Raw genomic sequence first — 26,303 nt, forward strand, 5'->3', positions numbered from 1 at the left:
ATGATTGTATATTTAGAAAACCCCATCATCTCAGCCCAAAATCTCCTTAAGCTGATAAGCAACTTCAGTAAACTCTCAGGATACAAAATCAATGTGCAAAAATCACAAGCATTCTTATACACCAGTAACAGACAAACAGAGAGCCAAATCATGAATGAACTTCCATTCACAATCGCTTCAAAGAGAATAAAATACCTAGGAATCCAACTTACAAAGGATGTAAAGGACGTCTTCAAGGAGAACTACAAACCATTGCTCAGTGAAATAAAAGAGGACACAAACAAATGGAAGAACATACCATGCTCATGGATAGGAAGAATCAATATTTTGAAAATGGCCATACTGCCCAAGGTAATTTATAGATTCAACGCCATCCCCATCAAGCTACCGATGACTTTCTTCACAGAATTGGAAAAAACTGCTTTAAAGTTCATATGGAACCAAATAAGAACCCGCATTGCCAAGACAATCCTAAGTCAAAAGAACAAAGCTGGAGGCATCATGCTACCTGACTTCAAACTATACTACAAGGCTACAGTAACCAAAACAGCATGGTACTGTTACCAAAACAGAGATATAGACCAATGGAACAGAACAGAGCCCTCAGAAATAATACCACACATCTACAGCCATCTGATCTTTGACAAATCTGACAAAAACAAGAAATGGGGAAAGGATTCCCTATTTAATAAATGGTGCTGGGAAAATTGGCTAGCCATAAGTAGAAAGCTGAAACTGGATCCTTTCCTTACTCCTTATACGAAAATTAATTCAAGATGGATTAGAGACTTAAATGTTAGACCTAATACCATAAAAATCCTAGAAGAAAACCGAGGTAATACCATTCAGGACGTAAGTATGGGAAAGGACTTCATGACTAAAACACCAAAAGCAATGGCAACAAAAGCCAAAACTGACAAATGGGATCTAATTAAACTAAAGAGCTTCTGCACAGCAAAAGAAACTACCATCAGAGTGAACAGGCAACCTACAGAATGGGAGAAAATTTTTGCAATCTACTCATCTGACAAAGGGCTAACATCCAGAACCTACAAAGAACTTAAACAAATTTACAAGAAAAAAACAAACAACCCCATCAAAAAGTGGGCAAAGAATATGAACAGGCGTTTCTCAAAAGAGGACATGCAAGTAGCCAATAGACACACGAAAAAATGCTCGTCATCACTGGCCATTAGAGAAATGCAAATCAAAACCACAATGAGATACCATCTCACACCAGTTAGAATGGCGATCATTAAAAAGTCAGGAAACAACAGGTGCTGGAGAGGATGTGGAGAAATAGGAACACTTTTACACTGTTGGTGGGATTGTAAACTAGTTCAACCATTGTGGAAAACAGTATGGTGATTCCTCAAGGATCTAGAACTAGAAATACCATATGACCTAGCCATCCCAGTACTGGGTATATACCCAAAGGATTATAAATCATGCTGCTATAAAGACACATGAACACATATGTTTATGGCGGCACTATTCACAATAGCAAAGACTTGGAATCAACCCAAATGTCCATCAGTGACAGACTGGATTAAGAAAATGTGGCACATATACACCATGGAATACTATGCAGCCATAAAAAAGGATGAGTTTGTGTCCTTTGTAGGGACATGGATGCAGCTGGAAACCATCATTCTCAGCAAACTATCGCAAGAACAGAAAACCAAACACCGCATGTTCTCACTCATAGGTGGGAACTGAACAATGAGATCACTTGGACTTGGGAAGGGGAACATCACACACCGGGGCCTATTATGGGGAGGGGGGCAGGGGGAGGGATGGCACTGGGAGTCATACCTGAAGTAAATGACGAGTTGATGGGTGCTGACGAGTTGATGGGTGCAACACACCAACATGGCACAAGTATACATATGTAACAAACCTGCACGTTGTGCACATGTACCCTAGAACTTAAAGTATAATAAAAAAAAATTATCAAACAGAAATCATAATTGCTGAGGAATACTACAGCTGAATTGAAAAAATTCAATAGAGGGATTCCATAGCAAAATAGATCAAGAAGAAGAAAGGATCAGCAAGAACTTGCACAATCTGAGGAGCAAAAAGAAAAAAAAATTAAAAAGAGTGAGGATAGGTTAAGAGACTATGGGGACACCATCAAGTGTAAAAACTTGCAGATTATTGGTGTACCCAAAGGAGAAGAGACAGAGAAAGGGAAAGAAAACATATTCAAAGAAATAATGGGAGAAAACTTCCCAAGCCTGGGAAAACAAATAGAAATATAGATCCAGTAAGTCCAAAGGATACCAAATAAACTAATCCAAAGAAACCCACACTGAGACACATCATAATCAAAAGGTGAACACAATATATTTTAAAATAACTTTAAACGTATAATTGGATTATTTGTGACTAAAAGGGTAAATGCTTGAGGGGGTGGATACCCCATTGTCCATGATGTGCTTATTTTACATTTCATGCCTATATCAAAACATCTCATATACCCCATAAATATATATATCTACTATGTACTCACAAAAATTAAAAATAAAATAAAAGTTAAAGACAAAAACAGAGTGCTGAAAGCAGCAAAGGGAAAGTGATTTGTTACATACAAGGGAACCTCCTCCAGATTATCAGGGGATTTTTTTAGCACAAATCTTGCAGACCAGAATGGAGTAGAATGATATTCAAAATGCTGGAAAAAAATGTCAAAAATACACTACTCAGCAATCTTATCTTTCAAAAATGACAGGGTGATAAAGACTTTCTAAGACAAACAAAAGTTAAGAGTTTCTCACAATTAGAACTACCTTACAAGAAATGCTAATAGGAGTTCTCCCAGGTGAAGGAAGAGGATGTTAATTAGTAACATGAAAAAAATATGAAACTATAAAACTCATTGGTAAAGATAAGTCCATTGTAAAATTCAAAACCCTCTAATACGGTAATAATGGTGGGTAAACTATTATATCTCTAGTACAAAAATTAAAAGGCAAAACTATTAAAAATAACTAAAGCCACAATAATTTGTTAAAGATAAAAACTATTTTTAAAAATACAATTTATTATATCAAAAGCATGAAAGTTGGCAGAAGGGAAAGTAAAAGTGTATACAATCAAATTTATATTTTATCAGCTTAAAATACACCATGATAAGATGTTTTATAAAATCCTCAGGGTAATCACAAAGCAAAAGTCTCTAATACATACACAAAGCCAAAAGAAAGGATGCAAAGCATACCATTATAAAAGTCCTCAAATCACAAGGGAATAAAGTAATAGATGATGAAAGGAACAAAGAACCTACAAAACAATGAACAAAATGGTAGTAGTAAGTTGTTATCTATCAGTAATTACTTTGAATGGAAATGGATTAAATTCTCCAATAAAAAGGCATAGAGTGGCTGAATGGATTAAAAAAAATAAGACCCAAGTATATGCTGCCCACAAGAAACTCACTTCACCTTAAAAGAATATTCATAAATTGAAAATGAAGGAATGGAAAAAGATATTCCAAATAAATGGAAACAAAAAGAGAGCAGTGGTAGCTATACTTATTTCAGACAAAATGAACTTTAGGCTAAAAATTGGAAAAAGAGACAAAGAAGGTCATTATATAGTGATGAAGGTGTAAATTCATCAAGAGGATATAACAATTATATATGCACCCAACATCAGAGCACCTAAAAAAAATACACATATATATGTATAAAAATATATATGTATATGTATATTTTTATACAATATATGTATAAAAATACATATATATGTGTGTGTGTGTATATATAAAGCAAACATTAAGAGATCTAAAGGGAAATATAGATTGCAACAGAGTAATAGTAGGAGATGTCAATACCACACTTTCAACATCAAACAGGTAATCCAAAAAGAAAATCAATAAGGAAACACTGGACTTGAACTACACTTTAGACCAAATGGACTGAAAAGACATATACAAAACACTTCATCCAACAGCAACAGAATATACATTTTTACCAAGTGTACATGGAATACTGATCTTATGGGTCATATTCTAGGCTAGATCATATATATTAGGCCAAAAAATGTGTCTTGACAAAAGATACTTCAAGTATCTTTTCTGACTAAAATAGTATGAAACTAACAATCAATAACAGGAAGAACAACAGAAATGTAACAAATAAGTGGAAATTAAACAATATGCTCCTGAACAACTATTGGGTCAAAGAAGCATTTAAAAGGGAAATTAAAAAATACCTTGAGGCCCAACGCAGTGGCTCATGCCTATAATCCTAGCACTTTGGGAGGCCGAGGCAGGCGGATAGCTTGAGCTCAGGAGTTCGAGACCAGCCTGGGCAACGTGGTGAAACCCCATGTCTACAAAAAATACAAAAACAGCTGGGTGTGGTGGTGTGCATCTGTGGTCCCAGCTACTTGGGAGGCTGAGGTGGGAGGATTGCTTGAGCCCAGGGAGTGGAGTTGTAGTGAGCTGAGACTGCACCACTGAACTCCAGCCCGGATGACAGAGTGAGACTCCATCTCAAAAATAATGATAATAAAGAAATAAAAATATATCTTGAAACAGACAAAAATGGAAACACAATATACCAAAACTTAAGGGATGCAGCAAAAGCAGTTCTAAGAAGGAAGTTTGTAACAATGAACACCTACATCAAAAAAGAAAAAAGATCTCAAATAAATAACCATGTTACACTTCAAGGAACTTAAAGACAAAACAAAACAAAAACCCTAAGCCCAAAGTTAGCAGAAGGAAGAAAATAACAAACATTGAGAAGGAATAAATGAAATAGAGACTAGAAAAACAGTAGAAAAAAATTTAGGAAAGCTAAACAAAATTGACAAACCCTTATTTAGGCTAAGAAAAAATAGATAAGACTCAAATAAATAAAATCAGAAATAAAAGAGGAAATCTTAAAACTGATAACACAGAATACAATGGATCTTAAGAGGCAACTATGAACAATTAGACATGAACAAATTGAACAATCTAGAAGAAATGAATAAATTCCTAGAAACATATAACCTCCCAAGACTATATCACAAAGAAATTTGAAATCCAAACAGACCAATAATGAGTAAAGAGATTGAACCAGTAATTTAAAATCTATCATCAAAGAAAAGTCCAGAACCAGATGGTTTCACAACTGAATTCTACCAAACATTTAAGGAATTAAGTTTCAGTTATTTCTCAAACTCTTGCAAGAAAACAGAACAGGAGGGAATATTTTCAAACCCTGTACTATAAAGCCAGCATTATCCTGATACTAAAGCTGGAGAAGGACATTACAAAAAAAGAAAACTACAGGCCAATATCACTGATGAACATAGATGCAAAAATACTCAACAAAATACTAGCAAACCATATTTGACAATATATTAAAAAGATATTTTACTATGATCAAGTAGAATTTATCCCTGGAATGCAAGAATGATTTAAAGTAGGCAAATCAATAAATGTGATTCACTATATTAACAGAATAAAGAACAAAAACCATATGATCATCTCAACATATGTTGGAAAAAAATTAGAGAATTAAAAAATATTCCTCAACACAATAAAAGCCATATATGACAAACTCACAGCTAACATCATACTCAACAGTGAAAAAGTAAAAGGCTTTTTCTTTGTGATAAGGAAAAAGACAAAGATGGCCACTCTCAACACTTCTGTTCTACATAGTACTGGAAAATGCTAGTTAGAGCAATTATGAAAAAGAAAGAAAAGGCATCTCAACAGGAAAGGATGAAGTGAAAGTATCTCTATTTGCAGACGAAATGATCTTACATATAGAAAATCCTAAAAACGCCACCAAAAAAACTATTAGAACTGATAAATGAATGCAGTGAAGTTACAGGATACAAAATCAACTTATAAAAATCAGTAGTGTTTCTATATACTAATAATGAGCTATCTAAAAAAAGAAATTAAGAAAATAATTCCATTTACAATAGCATGAAAAATGTGAAATACTTAGGAGTAAATTTAGACAAGGAAGTAAAGGATGTTCATAGTGAAAACTATAGAACATTGAAGAAAAAAATTGAGGATGGCACAAATAAATGGAAAGATATTCTGTGTTCATGGATTGTAAAAGTATTGTCAAAATGTTCATACTACCCAATGCGATTTACAGATTTGATGCAATCCTCACTAAAATTCCCATGTCATTCTTCACAGAAATAGGAAAAAAAAAAAATTCTAAAATTTGTATGAAACCACAAAAGACTATCCAAAGAAATCTTGACCAAGAAGAACAAAGTTGGAGTAATCACTCTACATGATTTCAAAATATAGCACAAAACTGTAGTAATCAAAATGGCAGGGTACTGGCATAAAAACAGGCACATCAGCAAACAGATTAGTATAGAGAGACTATTAACAGAAATAAAATCACACACCTCCAGTCTTTTACTTTTCAACAAAAGTGCCAAGAACACACCATGAGGAAAGGACAGTCTCTTCAACAAATGGTGTAGGGAAACCTGGATATCCCCACACAGAAAAATGAAACTAGGCTTTTATCTCACCTCTTATACAAGAATCAACTCAAAATAGATTTAAAAAAAAAAAAAACATAAATTTAAGACATGAAATTGTAAAACTGCTAGAAGAAAGCATGGAGGGAAAGTTCCTTGACACTGGTCTGAGCAGTGATTTCTTGGATATGATCCCGAAAATATAGGCAATGAAAGTAAAAATAGATAAATTGTATTGCATCAAATTAAAAGCTTCTGCACAGCAAAGGTACAATTAATACAGTGAAGAGAAAAATCACAGATTAGAAGCAAATATTTGCAAAGTATTCATTGAATAGGGGTTAACATCCAAAATATGCAAGCAATTCAAACTACTCAAGAAGAAAATAACCCTATTAAAGAATGGACAAAAGACTTGAATAGACATTTCTCAAAAGAAGACATACAAATGGCCAATATACTCAGTATCTCAAATTATAAGGGAAATGCAAATTAAAATCACAATGAAATATCACCTCACACCTGTTGGCCTGGCTATTAGCAAAAGGATGAAAGACAAGTGTTGGTGAGGATGTGGAGAAAAGGAGAACTTTGGTAGTATTGTAAGTTAATATAGCCATTTTAGAAAACAGTATGGAAGTTCCTCAAAAAATGAAAATTAGAATTACCATATAATCCAGCAGTCCCACACAGGGTATATGCCTAAAGGAAATGAAATCAGTACGTCAAAGAGATATTTGCACTTCCATGTTTATTGCAGCAGTATTCACAATAGCCACAATATGTAAACAACCTAAGTGCCCATCGATGGATAAATGGATTTTTTAAATGTGATACATATGCACACAAGACACACACACACACACACACACATATGAAATACTATTCAGCCTGTTTTAAAAAATAGAAAATTCTATCATCTGTGACAACATGGATACACCTACAGCATGTTAAATGAAATAAGGCAAGCAAAAAGAGACAAATACCATAGATTTCACTTATATGTGAAATCTAAAAAAGTCAAACTTATAGAAGCAGGGAGTAGAATAGTGGTCCCCACAGACTAGAGGGGGGTGAACCAGAAAGGAGAGAAGTTGGTCAACAAGTAGAAAGTTTCAGTGAGATAGGAGAAGTTCTGATGTTCTATTGCACAGCACGGTGACTATAGTATAGTTAATAATAATGTATTGTATATTTCAAAATGGGTAAAAGAGATTTTAATGATTCTCACCACCAAAAATGATAAATATTTGAGGTGATGGGTAAACTAATTAGCCTGCTTTCATCATTCCGCAATGTATACATGTATCAAAACACCACATTGTACCCCTTAAGTATATGCAATTGCTTTGTAAGTTAACAAGAAACTTAAAAAAAATCAAAACCTTACTACATGCTTGATTTTCTATGGCATTTTTGAGTGTTTACAGCTTCTGAGGTGTTCCATTTTCCTCTCCAGTTTAAATATTAGATTTTCCAGCCTGCTCATGTTTATCACGGTAACATAAAATGGTCCTTATTTTTAAACTGTGAGGCCAGCTGGCTTGTAGACCACACAAAGGAGAGATTGAGAGAGTGGTTGAGAAAGGAGGTAATTTATCCAGTGTACCTTCAGTCTTTAGTTCTGCGCTTTCTCTCAGCAATCCCCGCTTTATTCGCCCACCCACCATGATAGCTTTGGGCCCCAGAGTTCTTTAGTCAAGCGCTGTGAGCATGGAGAAGCCAAGAAAAGTGAGGTGCCAGGAAGATAGAACACCAACATGGATTATAACCACAGCTCTACAAAGGCAAAGCCTATGAACAAGGCAATTATCACTCCTGCTCTGTGATAGGTTTACATGTGCATAATTCCCACTAGTTTAATGCTTTTATTTGAAAAGCAATCAAAGGTAATCTGAAATCAGTCATCTAAGATAAAGAAAACATTGCCCCCTAAGCCAAATTTACCAATATCCACATGCATCATTAATAAGATGAAGAAAATTTCAGCAAATTAAAAGCCTTACTGGGACCATTTGTTCAAGGAAATTGATCTGTTTCTTGAAGCACCAGTCACTAAAGGAATCCTAAGTGTCTTTCGCAGCTTAATCAGTCTTAAAATAGGATTGTTGGCAAATGTATAAGGATTGAAGTGTGCCCTGACTAAACAAATGCAAACAGACAAAGAAACTCTTCAGTGCTGGGGCTGGAAAACCTATGCTGACGCTACTTTTATGCATCAACATTCCCTACTTCCATATGGTTACTTTAAATGAAACTGTATTTAAGACTGAGTATCTCCAAATTCAGTTACCTTAGCAGTGAATATTATCTAAACCCCAATGAGAAAAGGCTTTTAAATCAATCTTGCTAATTTACTTTTAACCAATTCACTGCTTTAATTTTATCCTTTGCCAATCAATATCCATAATGGAGTCCCAGAACTACAAGGACAACTCAGGAGAGTATCTGGCTTTGTATCGGGTAAGTGATTAAATCATCAAGTGCATGTGATGAGCTATTTTCTTTTTGAACAACTCTGAAGACTTGACAAACTTTTTAGGTGGTAAGCTTCTAAAGGGAAAAGAACCTGTGTGCAAACAGATTCTTCTGAATAGTGTGTGGTAGATTACAGTCATCTAAACCAGGGGTCAGCAAACTGTAACCGTTTGGCCAAATCCTAGCTCATCACCTGTTTTTGTAAGACCCGAGAGCTAAGAATGCTTTTACATTTTTAAATAGTTAGAAACACATCAAAAGATTTCATGATACATGAAATTTAAATAAAACTCAAATTTCAGTGTCCATAAATAAAGTTTTATTGGAATGCAGCCACGCCCATCCATTTACATTTTGTATGTGGTTGCTTTCATATTACAATGACAGAGTTGAGTAAATGCAATAGAGCTCACATGCCCTGCAAAGCCAAAAATATGTACTATCTGACCCTTTACAAGAAAAATGTTTGCTGGGCTCTGATCTAGACAAGTGTAATCATAATAGCGATTAATATCAATTATAAGAGTAAATATAATTCTTTTTTCAACTATTCATTCCCATCTTAAAGTTTTACTGCCTTCATTTGTGATTCTAAAAGGAACTCATGTAAAAATGTTAAATCAAAATAAGTAAAATCCAGCAAGAGAATAATCTGTAGCCAGTTACTATGAAGGTGAATTCCATTTTAGCTTTGAAGGAATGAGTCAGGTGCTGAGATTTCTAAAAGTTTACTCCCCTAAGGACATTTTCTTTGTGGCAAACTTAGTTTAGGAGTTGGGCCTGTCAACTGCAATCATATTCATGATTACTATAAACAGATATGAGGGAGATTTAGTTTCTCTGAAGATCAATTCTACATACTCTTAGTGTACAAAGATAAATGTGAGCAGTACACTAACTTTAAACATGGCTAATGAAGTCATCTGCCCACAGCAACCCCCAGAGAAATTTATTTCCATGAGGAAGAGAGAAATTATGTACACATTAGCCTCCCATTAGAAATGACCATGTGCCACAGGAAGTCGTTCTATTGACAGACATCAACTGAGAGTTGGCCAGATGAGTCTTGAAGAAGCAGTCAATCATGACCCACTTGGGGACCTGGAGACCCCAGATGCTAACGACTGGACCCAAGCAATTCTTCTACTTAATCCAATTTAAACAACTTTTTTTCTTTGGGAAGAAAATAAGGACAGACATCTACACAAAAATACTAAGAAATATTTTTAATCCTAGAAAGGATGTGATTACTAGTAACTAAAGAGGGGAAAAGCCAACAATAATGAAATTCAGGTTTTTTAATTCAGTGAACATATATCGAAATGCTCAATGTTGTTAAATGACATAATATAATTTATCATAGAAGACATGTTCTCATCCATTGGAAAATTGATTTAAATACGTTTTGACGAGTGCTAAGAGATGTTATAGGCAACAGTTGACTTAATGAAGTAGTCAAGGCTTCAAAATTGTGCCTTTTAGAAAAATAACAAATAACTTCTTCTACCACTTAGGGGGGAAAAGGAACAAGTGTTAATTAAAAGTCACAGAAACATGATTAATTTGTTTATTCCTTTCAACATTTCACTGAGCTTTGCATAGGCCAGGCATAAAACTAAAGGGAACTTTATAGCCAGGATTGGTCTAAATATTTTCCCCATAATATGTTTTCCATCATACTTCTTCAGTGCTTGAAATAAAATGACAAACCACTGGAATCCAAAGGAAAAAGTCAGCTCCTTCCCAAAGATGGGACTGTGCTGACGAAATACATTTAATATCTAAAATTAGAAATAAAATAAATAAATTCTTCAATATCAACTACATTTTCAGAGAGTTCATTAAAATTTAAGGCATTTTTGACATGTCAGAGATTTTAGTCCAGTGACAGGAGAAGAAAGAAGCCACCTGGGAGCAAATCCCAATTATCTCTATGGCTTGGAACATACATATTGAACACAGTGGAAGATGAGGAGGAAGGTGACAGGTGTCTGTGGAAGTTTTCTCACTCTGTCCAGTCTATACAGCTTTGCCAAGGTTCCTCTGAAAGGGTTCATTTCAAATGTATTTTCATTCTTCTGTTTAAATTTTGATCAAAATGGTTAAATTTTGATCAAAATTTTGATCAAAATGCTCATCAGCACTCTGTTGGCGGGATAAAAATGAGGAATGCCAACATAATGTCTTCTTTATAAGAACATTCAAGAAATTAAATGCAAAAAAAAGGTTTATGCAAACTGACACCCTCCCTGAATCCTACAGGAAACAATGACAACCTCACCTATACTCATATTTGCAACAGCAGAGATATACACAAAACATTCATTCAATAATAACCGAATGGTCTAGTGTATTACCAAATAAACACAATTATTCATTTTTCTCCCATTTTCCACAAAAATAAAGACACCACCTTCAGACACAAAGTTTCAAGTCATACTTCGTTGAAATGCTTGGGGCAAATCATTTCCCTACATATGTGTCCTGCCTTTCTCAGCCAATCACAACTTTTAAAAAAAATCTTCATTAAGGTCTGTAAAGATTACTGTTTATTGGAAATAAATAAGAGCACCTTAGATCAGCAATGACCAGGAAACCCCCCCTCTTTCTCAGTTTTAAATCAACTAAGGTTTACACAAAATTGGTCAAATCCAACTTCATTCATACTTCCTTCAACAAATAATATCCAAGTTGTGCTAATACCAGCAGCCTACCATAGAAAGTATCACAATGATCTGGATCACTTTTGAATAAGAACAATAATTATTTCATAACTGCTTATGGAACAACCACATTCTTATTATGAATACAATTATATGTAATTTTTCAAAACTGAATTCCTGCCTTATTGGATTTTCTAAGAAAGTCATCATCCTCAAAGTCTTGAGCAGAAAAATAACCATATAACCTCTGGTGCTTGACATAGAGCAAAAGTCCCCCTGACATTTTCTGGAGACCATGAAATTATCCCAGTATTTCATACAGTCATCTGTACTTACAGACAAACCATCTCACTTTCTTCTTCATGATTTTGCCAGTGATTTGATTGACAAGCTTTCCTATTTACTTTAATTATACTTTGAGCACTACATAAACTGTTTTAAGTTATTTGACTTCTACAATACTAGCAGCTAGTTTGCACTGACAGAGAATTAGGGTTTCTCATTACCTTTCCTACTTTTTTGTTTTTTAGTTTCCTTCAAACTTTCAGTCAAGCCCTTCTTACTAGTTCCAACAAGGATGGAATTTCAAAGGCAATTATAAATCTAGATAACCCCAGCATATGCTAACTCTTCCTGAAATTTAAATCAAGAGAAGATACCCTATGGAAAAATGAAAAATTTATTGTCTTCATTGCTCATGATTTTTTAGTAGAAAAGCTGTTTTAAGGTCAGGAAAATAAATAATGGGAAAAATACACCTTAAAAAAATTTTAATTTTCCCCAAAATATAAACAAAGAAAAAACATAAATTGGATCATAATGCATATGCTCACATGTGCCCTCCAAATCACACTTGTTATGTAGACATTATAAAGAATAAAAGTTACCCATTAATTATATGGCATGCATCAGCAGTGCACTGGTGGGCTTAAACTTGGTTTTCAGTTACGTGTATATACAGATAAATCTCTTCCTGAGTTGAGCTTCATCTTCAGTTGAGACCCAAATCATTTGCTTTCTTTTATTTGGCAAGGTACTTGACCATGTGATAAGGCAATCAAATGTTTCAATCTCCTTCCCTTTTCGGCGGCATGGCCCTCCTCTGTGAGATCACCAATGTGACAGGTATGAGGACAGACCCTAAAATATGGTCCTGTAAAACTAGAGCAGGTTTCTTTGTTCATTAGTCTCAAGGCTACAGCACTGTCTCTTCATATATTTGGGGATCTTGAGGTTTTCAGTTGAACAGATTCAAAATGGTCTTCTTTTTCCTAAGAAAAAATATTAAAGACAAAATCAACTCACTGAAATTCTCGTAAGATTTTAGGATCTTATATGTCCTGAAGGAAAGTTCCAGAAATCATTTTAATCTATCTAGGTGCCACTTGTGATTAGGATTTTACAGTTAAAATTGGATGGCAGATATAAAACAAGTAGCATGCCTACCCTGAAGGGCACTTTTGATGTCCAAGAGATAAGACACACAAATTCAAAATAGAAGCAAACCGTTGATTGCAATAGATACAAAAAGATGTAGCTGTGATTCCTGCAAAGAAACCACTGAGACCCTTCCTGAGGGCATACCTGACCTGAGTGCTGAAATCAGTGACCTAGCCATGCTAATTGTGGGCAAAACAGAACTGACAAACTAAATGTTTTCAAGATAATATAGGCTGAATAATAAGAAAAAGGACAGCAGAAATAAATAAGGAGAATGCCAGTAAGACATTAGATCAGTTGAGTTCACTAATGTTTTAGGAAAATTTTTTAGGTAGATGCCTATTAAAGATATTAAACAAGTCATCTTTGATAATAGGTCAAAAATTTCACTCAAATGTATCATTGCTGGCATTACATAAAACATTCAAAATATAGACTATTAAAATAAATTCATTTTCTTTAATGAGGAAAGGAGAAAGAAAAGGTGGGATTTCTTCCAACCTTTTATTGTATTTTTGAGACGGGGTCTCTCTCTCTCTGTCGCCTAAGCTGGAGTACAGCGGTGCAATCTCAGCTCACTGCCACCTTTGCCACCCAGGCTCAAGCAAGCATGGCTTTTCTTTCTTTCTTTCTTTCTTTTTTTTTTTTTTTTTTGAGTCGGAGTTTCATTCTTGTTGCCCAGGCTGGAGTACAATGGCATGATCTTGGCTCACTGCAACCTCTGCCTCCCAGGTTCAACCAATTATCCTGCCTCAGCCTCCAGAGTAGCTGGGATTATAGATGCCCGCCACCACGTCCAGCTAATTTTTTGTATTACTAGTAGAGACGGGGTTTCACTATGTTGGCCAGGCTGGTCTCGAACTCCTGTCCTCGTGATCTACCCACCTTGGCCTCCCAAAATGCTGGGATTACAGGCATGAGCCACTGTGCCTGACCACCTGACAAATTTTTATATTTCTTTGTAGAGACGACATTTTGCCATGTTGCCCAGGCTTCTTCCAATCTATTAATTGTTAGAGAAAGCTTTCTGAAGGCTGCTGGAATGGGATAGGGAGACTATGCTAATACAAAGAGTAAAAATGAAGAGAACTATGATTATTTTTTAAATAAATGAAATAAGAGGCCAATCAGTCTCATATGCAAATAGATGTATGTCTAAAGTAGAATAGTGACATGAGAAGATAATAGGAAGTCGACAAGCTGTCAGGAAGGATAAGTTTGCTTTTGTGTTTGCTTTCATTTGGGTGGATAAATCCAAGAGCTTTAGGGCTACAGGGACAGGGTTATAGAAAAACGTCATAGCATACACACCAACATATCACTTTTTCCCTGCCTCTGCTGAGCTGACAAGCCTCTAGAAGAGCAGACTGTGGATCTCCTTGGTTCTCCTGCTGACTGGCTCTGCAAGAACTGGCCTGAGATCTCACGTTTAACAGCCTTAACAATCTTTTAGAATAATGATTAGCAGTTGAAATATTTATTAAGCACTGTCTCTGTTGCAGGACCACGACTAGACTTTAGGGATACAAAGATGAGTACAGCAAAATGTCTTCCCTCAAGGAGCTCATAGGATATTAAAGGAAAGAGCTCTAGGGTATCAGCCATAAACTCAAAAGAAAACATGAGATTTCTGCAGCGTTAGCTTGAGAAAATTTGATTCAACATCATGTTGTGGGGAGGGAAGGGAGAGACCTGTTGGTTATCTTCGAGGTAATATTTAATGTAAAACACTGAAAACCCTTTATAAAATCATTTTGAGATAATAGGGCTTTAATAGCCATGTCCTCTGCATTCGCATGGAATTGTGCTCCTATTGCTGAAATGGTGGGATATATATGCATATGCATGTGTATATAATTAGGTAGGTAGTGCCACTAACTGACTGGGACTTCCTAATGGCAGGAACTCTATATCTCATTCATTTTTTAATTTCCAAGATATGACCCAAGTCTTACCACTTGGTAGGTTGTCAATCAATGATTATAAAAATCTATTGAAATACCACATTGGAGAAGGAAAAACACTGGATTGGAACGTGGGAGACATGGCTTCTAATTCCTATCTAACCCCCCCGGACCCCCCCGGACAAGTAAGTGAACCTCTCGAGGTCTCAGTTTACTCATGTATTAGACGAAGGTTCCAAACAGGATTATCTTTTTCAACTCTAAACCCAAGAATCTATTCCAAAGCCAACTTCCCCCAGAAGGTTTTCCTCACCTTGTCACTATCTACCCTACTGCACTCCCTTCTCCCCTATGCTGCAAGAGATCTTACTTTTGTTCTTGACATACTGGATGATCGTGTGAGAGGTAGGGGTGTGTGTGCGTGTGTGTGCATGTGTGTGTGTGTGTGTGTGTGTGAGATATGTGTCCTCCCCTAACATTCTAGATGGTATCTGAGTTGAGAAATTGTGTCTAATTTGACATAACCCCCAAACTTGGCAAAGTGTCTTACAATGTCCCATAAATGGTAGTGAAATAAATAAAAGAAACACATAAAAATTGATTTAGTTTTAATTGCTGAGAAAAGTCAAGAAAAATAAATCTATACATAAACCCGAGAACTGCAGTGCAGTGCTAGGAAAATATCAAATAAGGTATGGCCTTTAGAACATGAATGAGCATATCTAAGATAAAGCAAACCCTACACGACATAATAGTTAATGAACATAAACATTTTTTGCTCTCTGAAATCATGCATAACAAACTTCTTAAAAATAGACACACAATAAGATATGTGCAATGATATTTATAGCAGCTTAGTTCATTGTGAAACACTGGAAATAGCACAGGTATCAATCAACAGACTGGATAAACAAATTTTGGTATATCTACACAATAGAATACCACTGTGGAATAAAAAGGATTCTACTTCTGTTAAGATGAGGTGAATGAATCTCAAAAACATCTTTCTGCGTAAAATAAAATGTACACAAAATACTACAGATACTGTGTGATTACACTTATATGAAGTTCTATAACAGATAACACTAACCTATGGTTTAAAAAGATCATTACAGTAGTTTCCTTTGGGAGATGAGGGATTGACTGCATGCAAAAAGACATATTACTCTCAGGGGTGAACTAGTGTTCTATAGCTTGATAGAAATTGGGGGTTATAGATATATATTCATTTCTCAAAATTCATTAAATTGTATATTTGTAATGCGTGCATTTCACTTAAAGTATTGAATTATTATCAATGATATGTTCCCTGAAGTGTTTTGAGGTGAAGTGTATTGAAGTCTGCAATTACTTTGAAACTGAACAACAGAAAAGAATATGGGTTGATGAAAGGATGGAGGGGCAGATATGTAATAATACAAATATAATAAAATTTGGGTGGTGGGTATATGACTATACCACTGTATGATTCTTTCAACTTTTCTGTACTATTTCAAAATTTCGTTTTTAAAGTAAAAAAAATCATTATGCTAACTAAAATTGCTATTCAAAACAAAATTCACTACACTGAATCTTGTCAGGGAAGAAAACTTTTTTATACTCTAATTGGGGAGGTGACTGCTGGTTGAGTACTGACTGGGAAATGGGTTAAAGAATTCACAGGTCAGTTGCCTCAACAGTGCCCTGGATGCTTTAATTATCCTCCAGCCCAAAAGACTTCCTCACTCACCAGGCAATCAGCCTTAGGTGTACCCCATGATAAGAACTACAGTTGACCTTTGAAAACCACAAGTTTGAACTGCACAGGCCTACTTATCGGCAGATTTTACAAAACTGAACGTAGATTGAAAATACAGTATTTGTAGTAGGTGAAAGCCGCCTAAATAGAGAGCTGACTTTTCACATAGGCAGGTTCTGCAGAGCTGACTGCAGGATTTAAGTATGCTTGAATTTTGGTATATTCAGGGGCCCTAGAACCAATTCTGGATGACTGTACAACTAAAATTCATCCTGGTAGGCAAAGGAGGTTTCACCCTCTTTTAGACAAAAATTACAGAGACATGCATTTACAAGGAGTACTAAAAGGGAAAAATGGAAATTACTTATAGGAAGAAACCTGAGAGATTATGAAAATTTTGACTGACTCACTTTAAAGATGATTTGGCAGGACTCAATGGCTGTTCAGTAAGCAATTCAGAATGACAAGCAGTGGGGCCATTTTTGGGCTCAACACCTCTTGCAATCTATCCTGTCAATTTTAGATCTATTCATAGATGACAGTAAAAAGGTCTCAGAGATTTTGAAGTGGGTCCTGACTGCAATACAGAGAGCTTTCCCTGAGACTAATTCCCATAGGAAAACTTAGTGAAACACTGACTCATATTTGGACTCTTATTGTCACAGATTGGGTTTACAACACGGAAGAAGTTCACTAGAGGATGAGAAACTGACCCAAAGGACTCTATATAAATTAGTATGGTCAGGTCGACCTGGAAATTTCCCCTACTTTTGTTAAAACCAGGAATTAAATTAAACATTATTAACAATAGCAAGAAATACTCTGGATTAAGATAGATTCTTTAAACATGTCTCCAATATGCAAATCAAGTACAAATCAACAAAAGGACATAAAACCTGCAGCCTCAGAGAAAAAGCAATGTGACTGTGGCCTCTAAGTTAAGGGGTCCCCAAAGATCAAATAAATGATGTTGGTAAACAGAACCTTGTTGTTCAACATAGGCCTTTGGGTAGACCAAAAACATTGGAAGTTGGCTGGATCGTTAGCAGTTGATATGCTGGTCAAAAATAAAAGTGAATGCAAACATCTTGTCTGCTGTCAAAGATTCTTTTTCTCTTCAGTCTTAATGCCTCCCTCCCAAACTACCCCAACTTCAGCTGCTTCAAGAAAAAAGATAATTAGAAAGGAGACTAAAGTTTTCCTGTTACCAAGAGGGACTGGACGATACACACCCATCTGAATCTGCTAGGAAAACTTAGGGAGGGTTTCTTAAACATTTACCACTCTGTTGGTTGCAGACACTCAAGTCACCATCATACCTACTCTCCTGTGAGAAAAGAGGAGCATACAAATAATGGGGTTTGAGCAAGGTTTAGAGCAGAAAAGGGAAAATAATGTGACCTTTGGAGGGGTTCTATGTGTCCATTCAAGATAGTGTTATTGTTGCTTCTACATCTGAATATACAGAACTTGATGTTATATGCTTGTACTTCCCCGTCTCATACATGCTAAAGGAGATCCCCTGACCAAGAACAGTCACATGTAGAGAAGGGCCAGTAGGCAGTAGGATACCCCAGGAGTTCTCAACTCTGTCATTTGCAACAAACGGTGAGTAAGGGTTTCACACAAGTTAAACCCTCTACCTTCTGATGCCCAAAACAGTCACTATATAAATTAAGTCCTGTTGGTATCAAGTCAGAAGTCTCCATATCAACAGCCCTGCCTGAATTATCACACTTCTACTAGCAGAAGTGGTTCATAAACCCCCAGAACATTCAGGGACCTGCTACCTAAGTTCATTGGAACTATGTAAGCAGATTTACAATGCTAAATCTACCCAGTGGTTAAGGAAAAACAGCCCAGCGCTTTACTTGACTCTGCTATTGGGACAGTGTTGGGCCTCACTTGAGTATTCCACTTGTTCTTTTATATCAGCTAGCCTACAAAATAGTATCCTTTGAATTGGACCCAAACTAACAGGCTATATGTTAAAAGCTGTCCAGAAAGCTGGGGCACACTCTTTACCTTTATGGCCTCACAATCATAATGAAAACTTTGTGATATGATTCTCTATAAGTAATGATTTTGCCAATTGGAGACCCTGGCAAAAGGAGACAGAGGCACCCTTTGAGGTTTTAGACTCACTACCTCTTGATATGGCTACCACCTATAGCCATTAGTTGGTCACTGGCTAGTCAAAACTAAATGTCATTCCCATGCAGATCTTGCAACTCTACACCTTGACAGTCCCATTTACAGTCGCTCAACAAGGTGGAAAAGGCTGAATAAGCCTCACTTGTCAAATACAAATGGCATATATTCAAGAATGCAGTTGGTCTGGCCCCCGTAGCATGTGGGTCTCACATGAAAATGTGGCAGCATACCCTTTGGGGGAAACTTTATCCCCTACTCCACTGCTCAAAACAAAACCACTGACTCAATGAGACCTTCAATTTATCGAGGTTCTACTACATGTTGGGCCTGGTTCACTGATGATTTTGTTGAGCTGAAGCCCAATGGTATCCACTGGCTGCTACAGATATTCAACCATCTATGAATAACTGAAAACCGACAAGATTGCTCAGCTCAGTGGACAGAACTCAAAGGCATTATCAAGACCTACACATTACCTCCCTTGATAAACTTCATTATATTTTTACTGACTCAAGCTATTGCCAATGGCTAGCTGTTTTGTCTGCCACTTAGAAAACTAAAGACTGGCATTTCAAGGTTACCCTTTTTGGACACCACTAAAATAGATCTTAGTTTTGGATTAAAATATGTGTCACTCATGTAGACGCCCAAGTAAGGATCCTTCCTATGAAAAGATGAAATTGAATCAAGCTCCTGATAGAGACTACACAAGACAGACTGTCACAAATGAGTACATGGATCCATCATCTCACCCAACATGGCAAAGCATCTGCCATCACAGGCTGGACACAAGGCAAATGATTCTATTTTTCTGATGCAGAGGTTACCACAGATGCCATACTTGGGACTCATGCAAAAAGTTGACCAGTTCTTCCCTAGTAAATTGATTACAACATACCTTTGACCACCTCTTTGGGCTATTGGTGGTGCCTCACCACTATTTACACCTGTTCAGGGTATGGTGTTGCTATTCTAGTCTGATCAGCTAACTCTACCCATACATTGTGAACCTTGAAACAAATCAGTATAAAGTTAGTAGCTTTAAAGACCATTTGCAGTCTGACAATAGAGCACTTTTTATCACAAAAGCTACCCATAAATTAGTTGAGAGTAGAGGTATTCAGTGGACCTTCCACATTTCCTACTGTCCAAAAGCATATGGTATTATTGAGCGTTGTAAGACCTTCTCAGAAAGTGACTCAAAAAGATTTCTGACTATCTCCCTTACCGCCTCCTGACCCACACATTTTAATATGGCAGTTTGGTCATCAAATATGGCTGCCCATGGAAAGGGATCATCTTCTTTCGGCCACTTCATGGAAAATGATCAGGAAGAACACATATACACATACATACACACAGACACACATCTACACCTGCTACATAAGGTTATTTACACTTATCTGAACATCCTGGATTCTGCCTCACCAATCTAGGGCATGATGTGTTATTTACTCCAACAGTAACCCTGAGGCTTCCTGGGTACAACTTCTAGTGATAGCCCACACAGAAGGGGGTCTAGGAGATTCAAATATAATTCTGGTTTAACCACCTGTATTGTTGTTTTGTTGGCTGTCATGATTATAGATGAAAGGGATAATGACCACTTGTTGAGTACACTGCCCCCCAAGTCCCCCAACCATGGCCCACATGGACAAAGGAGGGGTGCACACTGAGTCTCTATATGTTTTTATAAAATGCCTTTGTCCCTCTTGCACATGAATGTTCTGGATAGATATGGGTAGAAATAAGGTGAAATTATAGTTACTGAAATGAGACAAGCTGGTTTTTTAGCACTGGACAGACAATAACACAGTCTGATAATGGAGGAGACAGCTTAGATCCTGAGAAGTATGAAGAATTAAGGGACATTAATACGAATTTCAGGGTCACCCTGTCACCTTTCTATGAAGAAAAATGCTCTGATGTGGCTCTCTCAAATCATGGCAAGGGCCTTTAATTTAACTCACTGCTGGGTCTGCCATACCCACCACATGCTCTCATCACAGTTCATTTGCCATTCCCCTTAAACTAACCGAGAAATGTATCCAAAACAGCAGGAAATAGCCTCAGCCCCTGCCCCAGAGTAACACCAACATCTCATTCCCATAGCCATTATTTAGTCATTTCATTAGGTGAACAAAAGTCACTAGTTTGCAGTGTGGACAAACAGGAAAAGTTGAACTGACTTCCCTCAAGCAGTCTCCCTGATGACAACAAGGAGACATCATTATATGATGTGAACTGGAAACCCTAAGGCTTACTAGCCAGCAGAGAAGCCACCTACAGGCACAGTCAACCTGTGCTGCCTGAACAATGTAGGTCCCACTTAATGTACCCAACAACTGTGAATAACACTTTCTTTCCAGAGACACCATGTCTACCTCCAGGACTGTACTTCTTGTGTAGAAGTCAGACACTAACATGCTTCCTCACTAAAAACATGGTAACTTGCACCTTAGGAGTAGTCATAAGAGATATTCAACTGTTTAGGGAAATACTCCTACTGTTAGGGATGTTAGAAAATGTGATATAAAATTTGCCTCTGACCTTAGCTTGAAGTAATCAATTACACCACCTCAGCTATCAAAGGCATTCAGGTCAACATCAACTCACTGTCCATACATTGTTATTCACAATATAATTACCCTATACTTTCTCCTTGAGAACCAAGACAAAGTCTCTGTGCAATCACTAATATATCCTGTAGTACCTGGATTAATGTATCTGAATTGTCTTGTTGGATTGCCATGATCCTAGATCAAAAGGATAGTAGCCACTTGATTGAATTTACTGCTCACCAAGAGTGTGACAAAAATTGGAGACACAGTACTCCCACCCTATTTCCAGGGGATACGTTCCAACTCCCCCCACCTCCAGTGGATGCCTGAAACCAAGTATAGTATCAAACCCTATAATACTGGGTTTTTTTATCCAATCTAATAATCAAGATTACTACTAAGTAACTAACAAGCAGGTAGTGTATACGGCAAAGAAACGCTAGACAAAGGGATGATTTACTTCCAGGTGGGATGAAGCAGTACAGTAGGAGATTTCATCATACTACTCAGAACAGCACACAATTTAAAACTTATTGTTTACTTCTGGAATTTTCCATGTAATGTTTTCAGACCACAGTTGACTGTGGGTAACTAAAAACACAAAAATAAGGCCATGAAAAGTGAAACTGCAAATAAGGGAGGACTTCTGTATATTGAGTCTCTGTTAAGATTTTGAAAATTTCCTTGTCCCCTTTTTGTCTGAATCTTAAGGAGGAAATATCTGAGTGCCAGTGGAAAGGTCAACACAAGAAAGCTACCTAGCTTTCTAAGGTCAACCCTAATGGCTCATAGCATTTGTTCGGCTAGTTGAGTCTGGGACCCTGAGGGTAGGGTTGAGGTTAACAATACAGATTGGCCTCATCTTGGTAAGGACCTCTGCTTGGTGTCCTATTGGTAGTAGCTTTATTTAAATGCTGTATAAAGCAAATTGATCAAATTTAATCCCAGCCTCAGTCAGTCATATTAATCAGAATGGTGCATGGAGTGGGAAACTAAAGGGAAAATTCATCAGAAACCAACATGGTATAAAAACGAGGTTTGGATGTTGTTGGAGACAATTCTCCATGGTACTCTTTCATTTCTGTACATCTTTAAAGTGAGAAACTGATTACCCTTTTTTCTAGACTATCTTTTCAAGAATCTTTGTATAGAAAATTGCCTTGGAATATAAAGATATATTGTCTTATTCCTGAGCAAAGGGTAGGCTTGCTTACAGTCTTGGAAATAGTGTCTCCCTTCGGAGCAATGGACAGGTATGCTACCTGTCCAAAACAATGAAGACAATAGCCCCCTTTGAGGCAAAGGATGGATATGTTTACATTTAGGTTCCTAAGGCCTAGAGTCCCTTTCCTGTAACGCAACCAAGTGATTTCATTTCCTCTGCAATTAGCACTGTGGGAACACAGACTTGTGGGCTACCTGTAGCTTTGGGAGCTGGTATAAAGGTTATTACTCTGCTAGCACTATTCTGTGAATATAAAACTGTCCTTCATCTCTGACAGGAGTCTCATGTCTTCTAAACTGTCCATGAAACTGTAGCAGACTTACTTGTTAGCTTGCAAGTAGGGTAAAGATCTCCGTTCTTAATAATCACTATATTCTTGTTACTTTATGGCAATAGTACCCTCCTTACATCTTCATATTAATAAAAGGAAAAATTAACCATTAGTAGAAGGGAAAGATGGTTTTTTCATTTTACTCTTAAATAATTCTCTATATTTATGTGCCTAAATTAGGAGAGTACAAGGAAATGGTTACTATATACTCTTTATAAATGTAAATTTTGTCTCTTGTCTATCCTGTTGTAAATAATTTGAAAGTCATCTTCTTTCTTCTATTTTATTCTTTTTTAATCTTAAGTAAGCTGATAATTTCTCATCTTTTAAGTCAATGGTGAAAAACGTCAAATAAAATGTCTTTTCAAACAATTTATGGTTTCATGTTATGTTTGGATATGGTAGTTGTTCCAAAATCCAAAGCCAACAATATGTTACCTCATATACCTCAATAATTTATATAACTTTTATTTTCTTTATGTAAAACAATCTTGCCATAAAAAGGAACAGTATGAATGAATGTAATATCTTTTATTAGCCCCCATTTTTAAATTATAAAATAGTATCTTTGTGAATATTCCAATATCACAAAAATGTATTGCTTTCAAAGACTAAACACTCTCATTAGTTCACCACTCCCAAAAGGCAGCTACTGTTAACAGTTTTCTCTGCAAATACAAACATAAATGTATATTTAATATAAATACTATAGTCCATTTGTTTTCACTCTATCTTGGACCTACTGATTTATCAGTACACATAGATATCTCAGTCTTTAACAGCTGCAGAGTTGCATAGTATTCTATCACTTTGACATATGAAAATATCTAACTCCTTATTGATGATGTTTGACAACCAACAAAAACAATGCTGCAGTGAATATTATTGTATTTATATCACGTGCTTCTAAGAGTATTTCTGTTGAATAAATATCCACTGAGATATAAACATGCAAAATAACAGCTTGTATGAATGCTATTATTAGGTTAATATGCCCCCTACTTTATAAATGCCCAGTAACACCAGGTTAAAATTCTACTCTCACCTTGGTTGCCAAAGATTTGAGTTTTCTTAGTAGTGACTGTTTATTGGAATATACAACTTCTTCTTCATTATCTTCTCCTTCCATGATAGCACAACTGTCTGCAGCTGGGAGTTCACACTCTTTTGAGTTAGTCGTCATTACTAACTTGGAATATTTGTATTCCAGTCTAAATAGTGATAAAATAAACAAATAAATATCCATTTATGTTAATATAAATACATACTTATTTTAGGTGGTCATATACTAGCTCAGTAAATTGGCTTGGAGTATAATTGCTCCACCAACAAATTTCCCTAGCCTACAGCCATAGCAATATGTGTGTTATCATGTATCTACCATTTATAAAGAAATATTTCCCAGGATTTCAGAAATCAGTTCAATAGAGTTAATTCTACCACTTTACATTGAATTGTTCAAAAATGAAAAAATTTGGGGGCGGGGACTTTGAGGCCTGCATGCATTTTCTTAACATGAATATTTGGAAGCCAATTCACTGTAAGGTTTTCCCAGTATTTCGTTTGTAAAGATAAGAATATCAAACAGGCAAGTAATTTGGTCTTTATCATCTCTCTATATTATTTATTCCTTTATACTATCACCCCAGATATTGCAATTGTCCCTAGATATTACAATATAGGAGTTCCACAGTGCCCCTGAGGTGTAAATCATTCTAAAAGATTCAAGTCCTATAACAGATCAATATACATTCAGGAATTAGGCTCCATATTCAATTCCAGATCCTTGAAAACCTGGAGCAAATAAACATGATATTTGCCTATACACTTAATCTGTTTTTTTCTTTTTTTCTTTTCTTTTTTTTTTTTTTTTGCAAATGTCTTCCCACAAGAAATTTTAAAAAGAAAAGGTGAAGTAAGAAGACAGCATCATGTCATTTTTTAAACAGGCAGACACTGAGAGAATATCTGCCTTCCAAATCTCAGCTCTGCCATAATCTACCTGAGTAACATGGAGCCTCTTGTTTTCCTTGTTTTCTAATAAATGACTCTAACTCAATGATCTCTAATGTTCTATGATCTTTCTACTGTCAGAATAACAATCGTTTCCTCTGCTTGCTTTCTCAAGGCCTTTCCTATGATTTCTTCACAAGGAGAAAATTCTTGTGTCTCTGAAGAATCTATTTATTGGATATAATGATCAAGTTTAGAATTTTCACAACAAAATAGGCTCTCTTGCTCTCTTGTGATCATCTCAGAGGGTACTTACTTTTGATTCTTTTTCCAGAAGTAGCAGGTCAGAGCCACCAGCAAAACAGCAGTAAAAGCTCCCACACCGGCTCCCACCTTCAGCCAAAAGTCAACTGTTTCACAGGTTGCCAACTTTTTCTCAGGCAAAGAAATTCCTTTAATGCACCATTTAGGTTCATTCCATACATATAAGGTTTCCTTTAAAAAAAAAAAAAAACCATAAAACCATAGAAGACATGAGAAATGAGATTCAGACTCAACTGTAAAAGCTAGATTTGTCACAGGTCAATTTCTTACATAAAAGAAGAAAGGGTTTTGCTAACCCTTTACTTACAGTAGGCATAGAGGATTATTCAACATTCATTTAATAAAAGCTCCAGAAATACAGGAAAAAAGATACATGAATGAATAAGGAATTAATTAATGAAAATGCAAAAACCAAACAAAGACATAGATTGCCACCTCAGAAGGGTACAGTACAGTACAGTGCATGCCAAGGAGGTTGAATAAAAATGGCTCCATATGAACATACCTCTGGGCTTTCTTTTTTTCCAATTTTGATGCTCTTAGACATCTTAGTCATGTTTTTGAATGAAAGCTTAGGTTGCTTACTCTAAGAAATGGGTTGCATCCACCCATCATGTAAGCCCATTTTCCCAATAAGCCTGTCCTCCGAGTGGAAGAACAGACCCTAGACCCAGGACATATAGGTGTACCACGACTGGGTAACTGGTGTAAGCGGGCACATAGTCTACACCCTTCTTCCCCATGCCAAAATAAGGAAGGCATTATTCTGGGTCATCACTACCCACACCAGTATTTTCATCCTCCCAAAATAGATGGCAATTCCTTTAGGGCAATGTTTTTCAAACTGCCTTAATATACTGGGTCTCAACCAGGAATTTTAAGAAATAGATAGATCAAATAGGCAGATCAAAATAGAAAATCAGAGTACAGTGCATGGTTCCTTATATATTTCAACATATACAGTGACCAGTAGCAATCTGCATGGTGATTCTATCCACCGACATTAAATAACATAGGGCACTAATCTTTTAACGTGTCTCATTAAACTTTCTGGTGTACGATGGTCACTTTAT

General features: G+C 36.2%; 1 protein-coding gene across 9 annotated transcripts in view; it reads right to left on the reverse strand.

Annotated features, from left to right (window-relative positions):
• The window catches only part of KIAA1324L (KIAA1324 like), a 276,854-nt gene that overhangs the window by 87,321 nt on the left and 163,230 nt on the right, over nt 1-26,303 (reverse strand). For 7 of the 9 annotated variants that reach the window (XM_031665967.1, XM_031665970.1, XM_031665969.1 and 4 more), the window contains 2 exons: nt 25,223-25,401; nt 23,999-24,164 (listed from right to left, as the gene is read on the reverse strand). In XM_031665967.1, coding sequence (XP_031521827.1) covers nt 23,999-24,164; nt 25,223-25,401 — 345 coding nt within the window. Of the gene's footprint in view, nt 1-9,233; nt 12,872-23,998; nt 24,165-25,222; nt 25,402-26,303 lie in introns of those variants that run through there. The other 2 variants (XM_021936113.2, XM_031665971.1) reach the window with 1 other exon arrangement.

Source organism: Papio anubis, chromosome 4, assembly GCF_008728515.1.
Source record: "Papio anubis isolate 15944 chromosome 4, Panubis1.0, whole genome shotgun sequence".
Taxonomy (NCBI): Eukaryota; Metazoa; Chordata; class Mammalia; order Primates; family Cercopithecidae; genus Papio; species Papio anubis.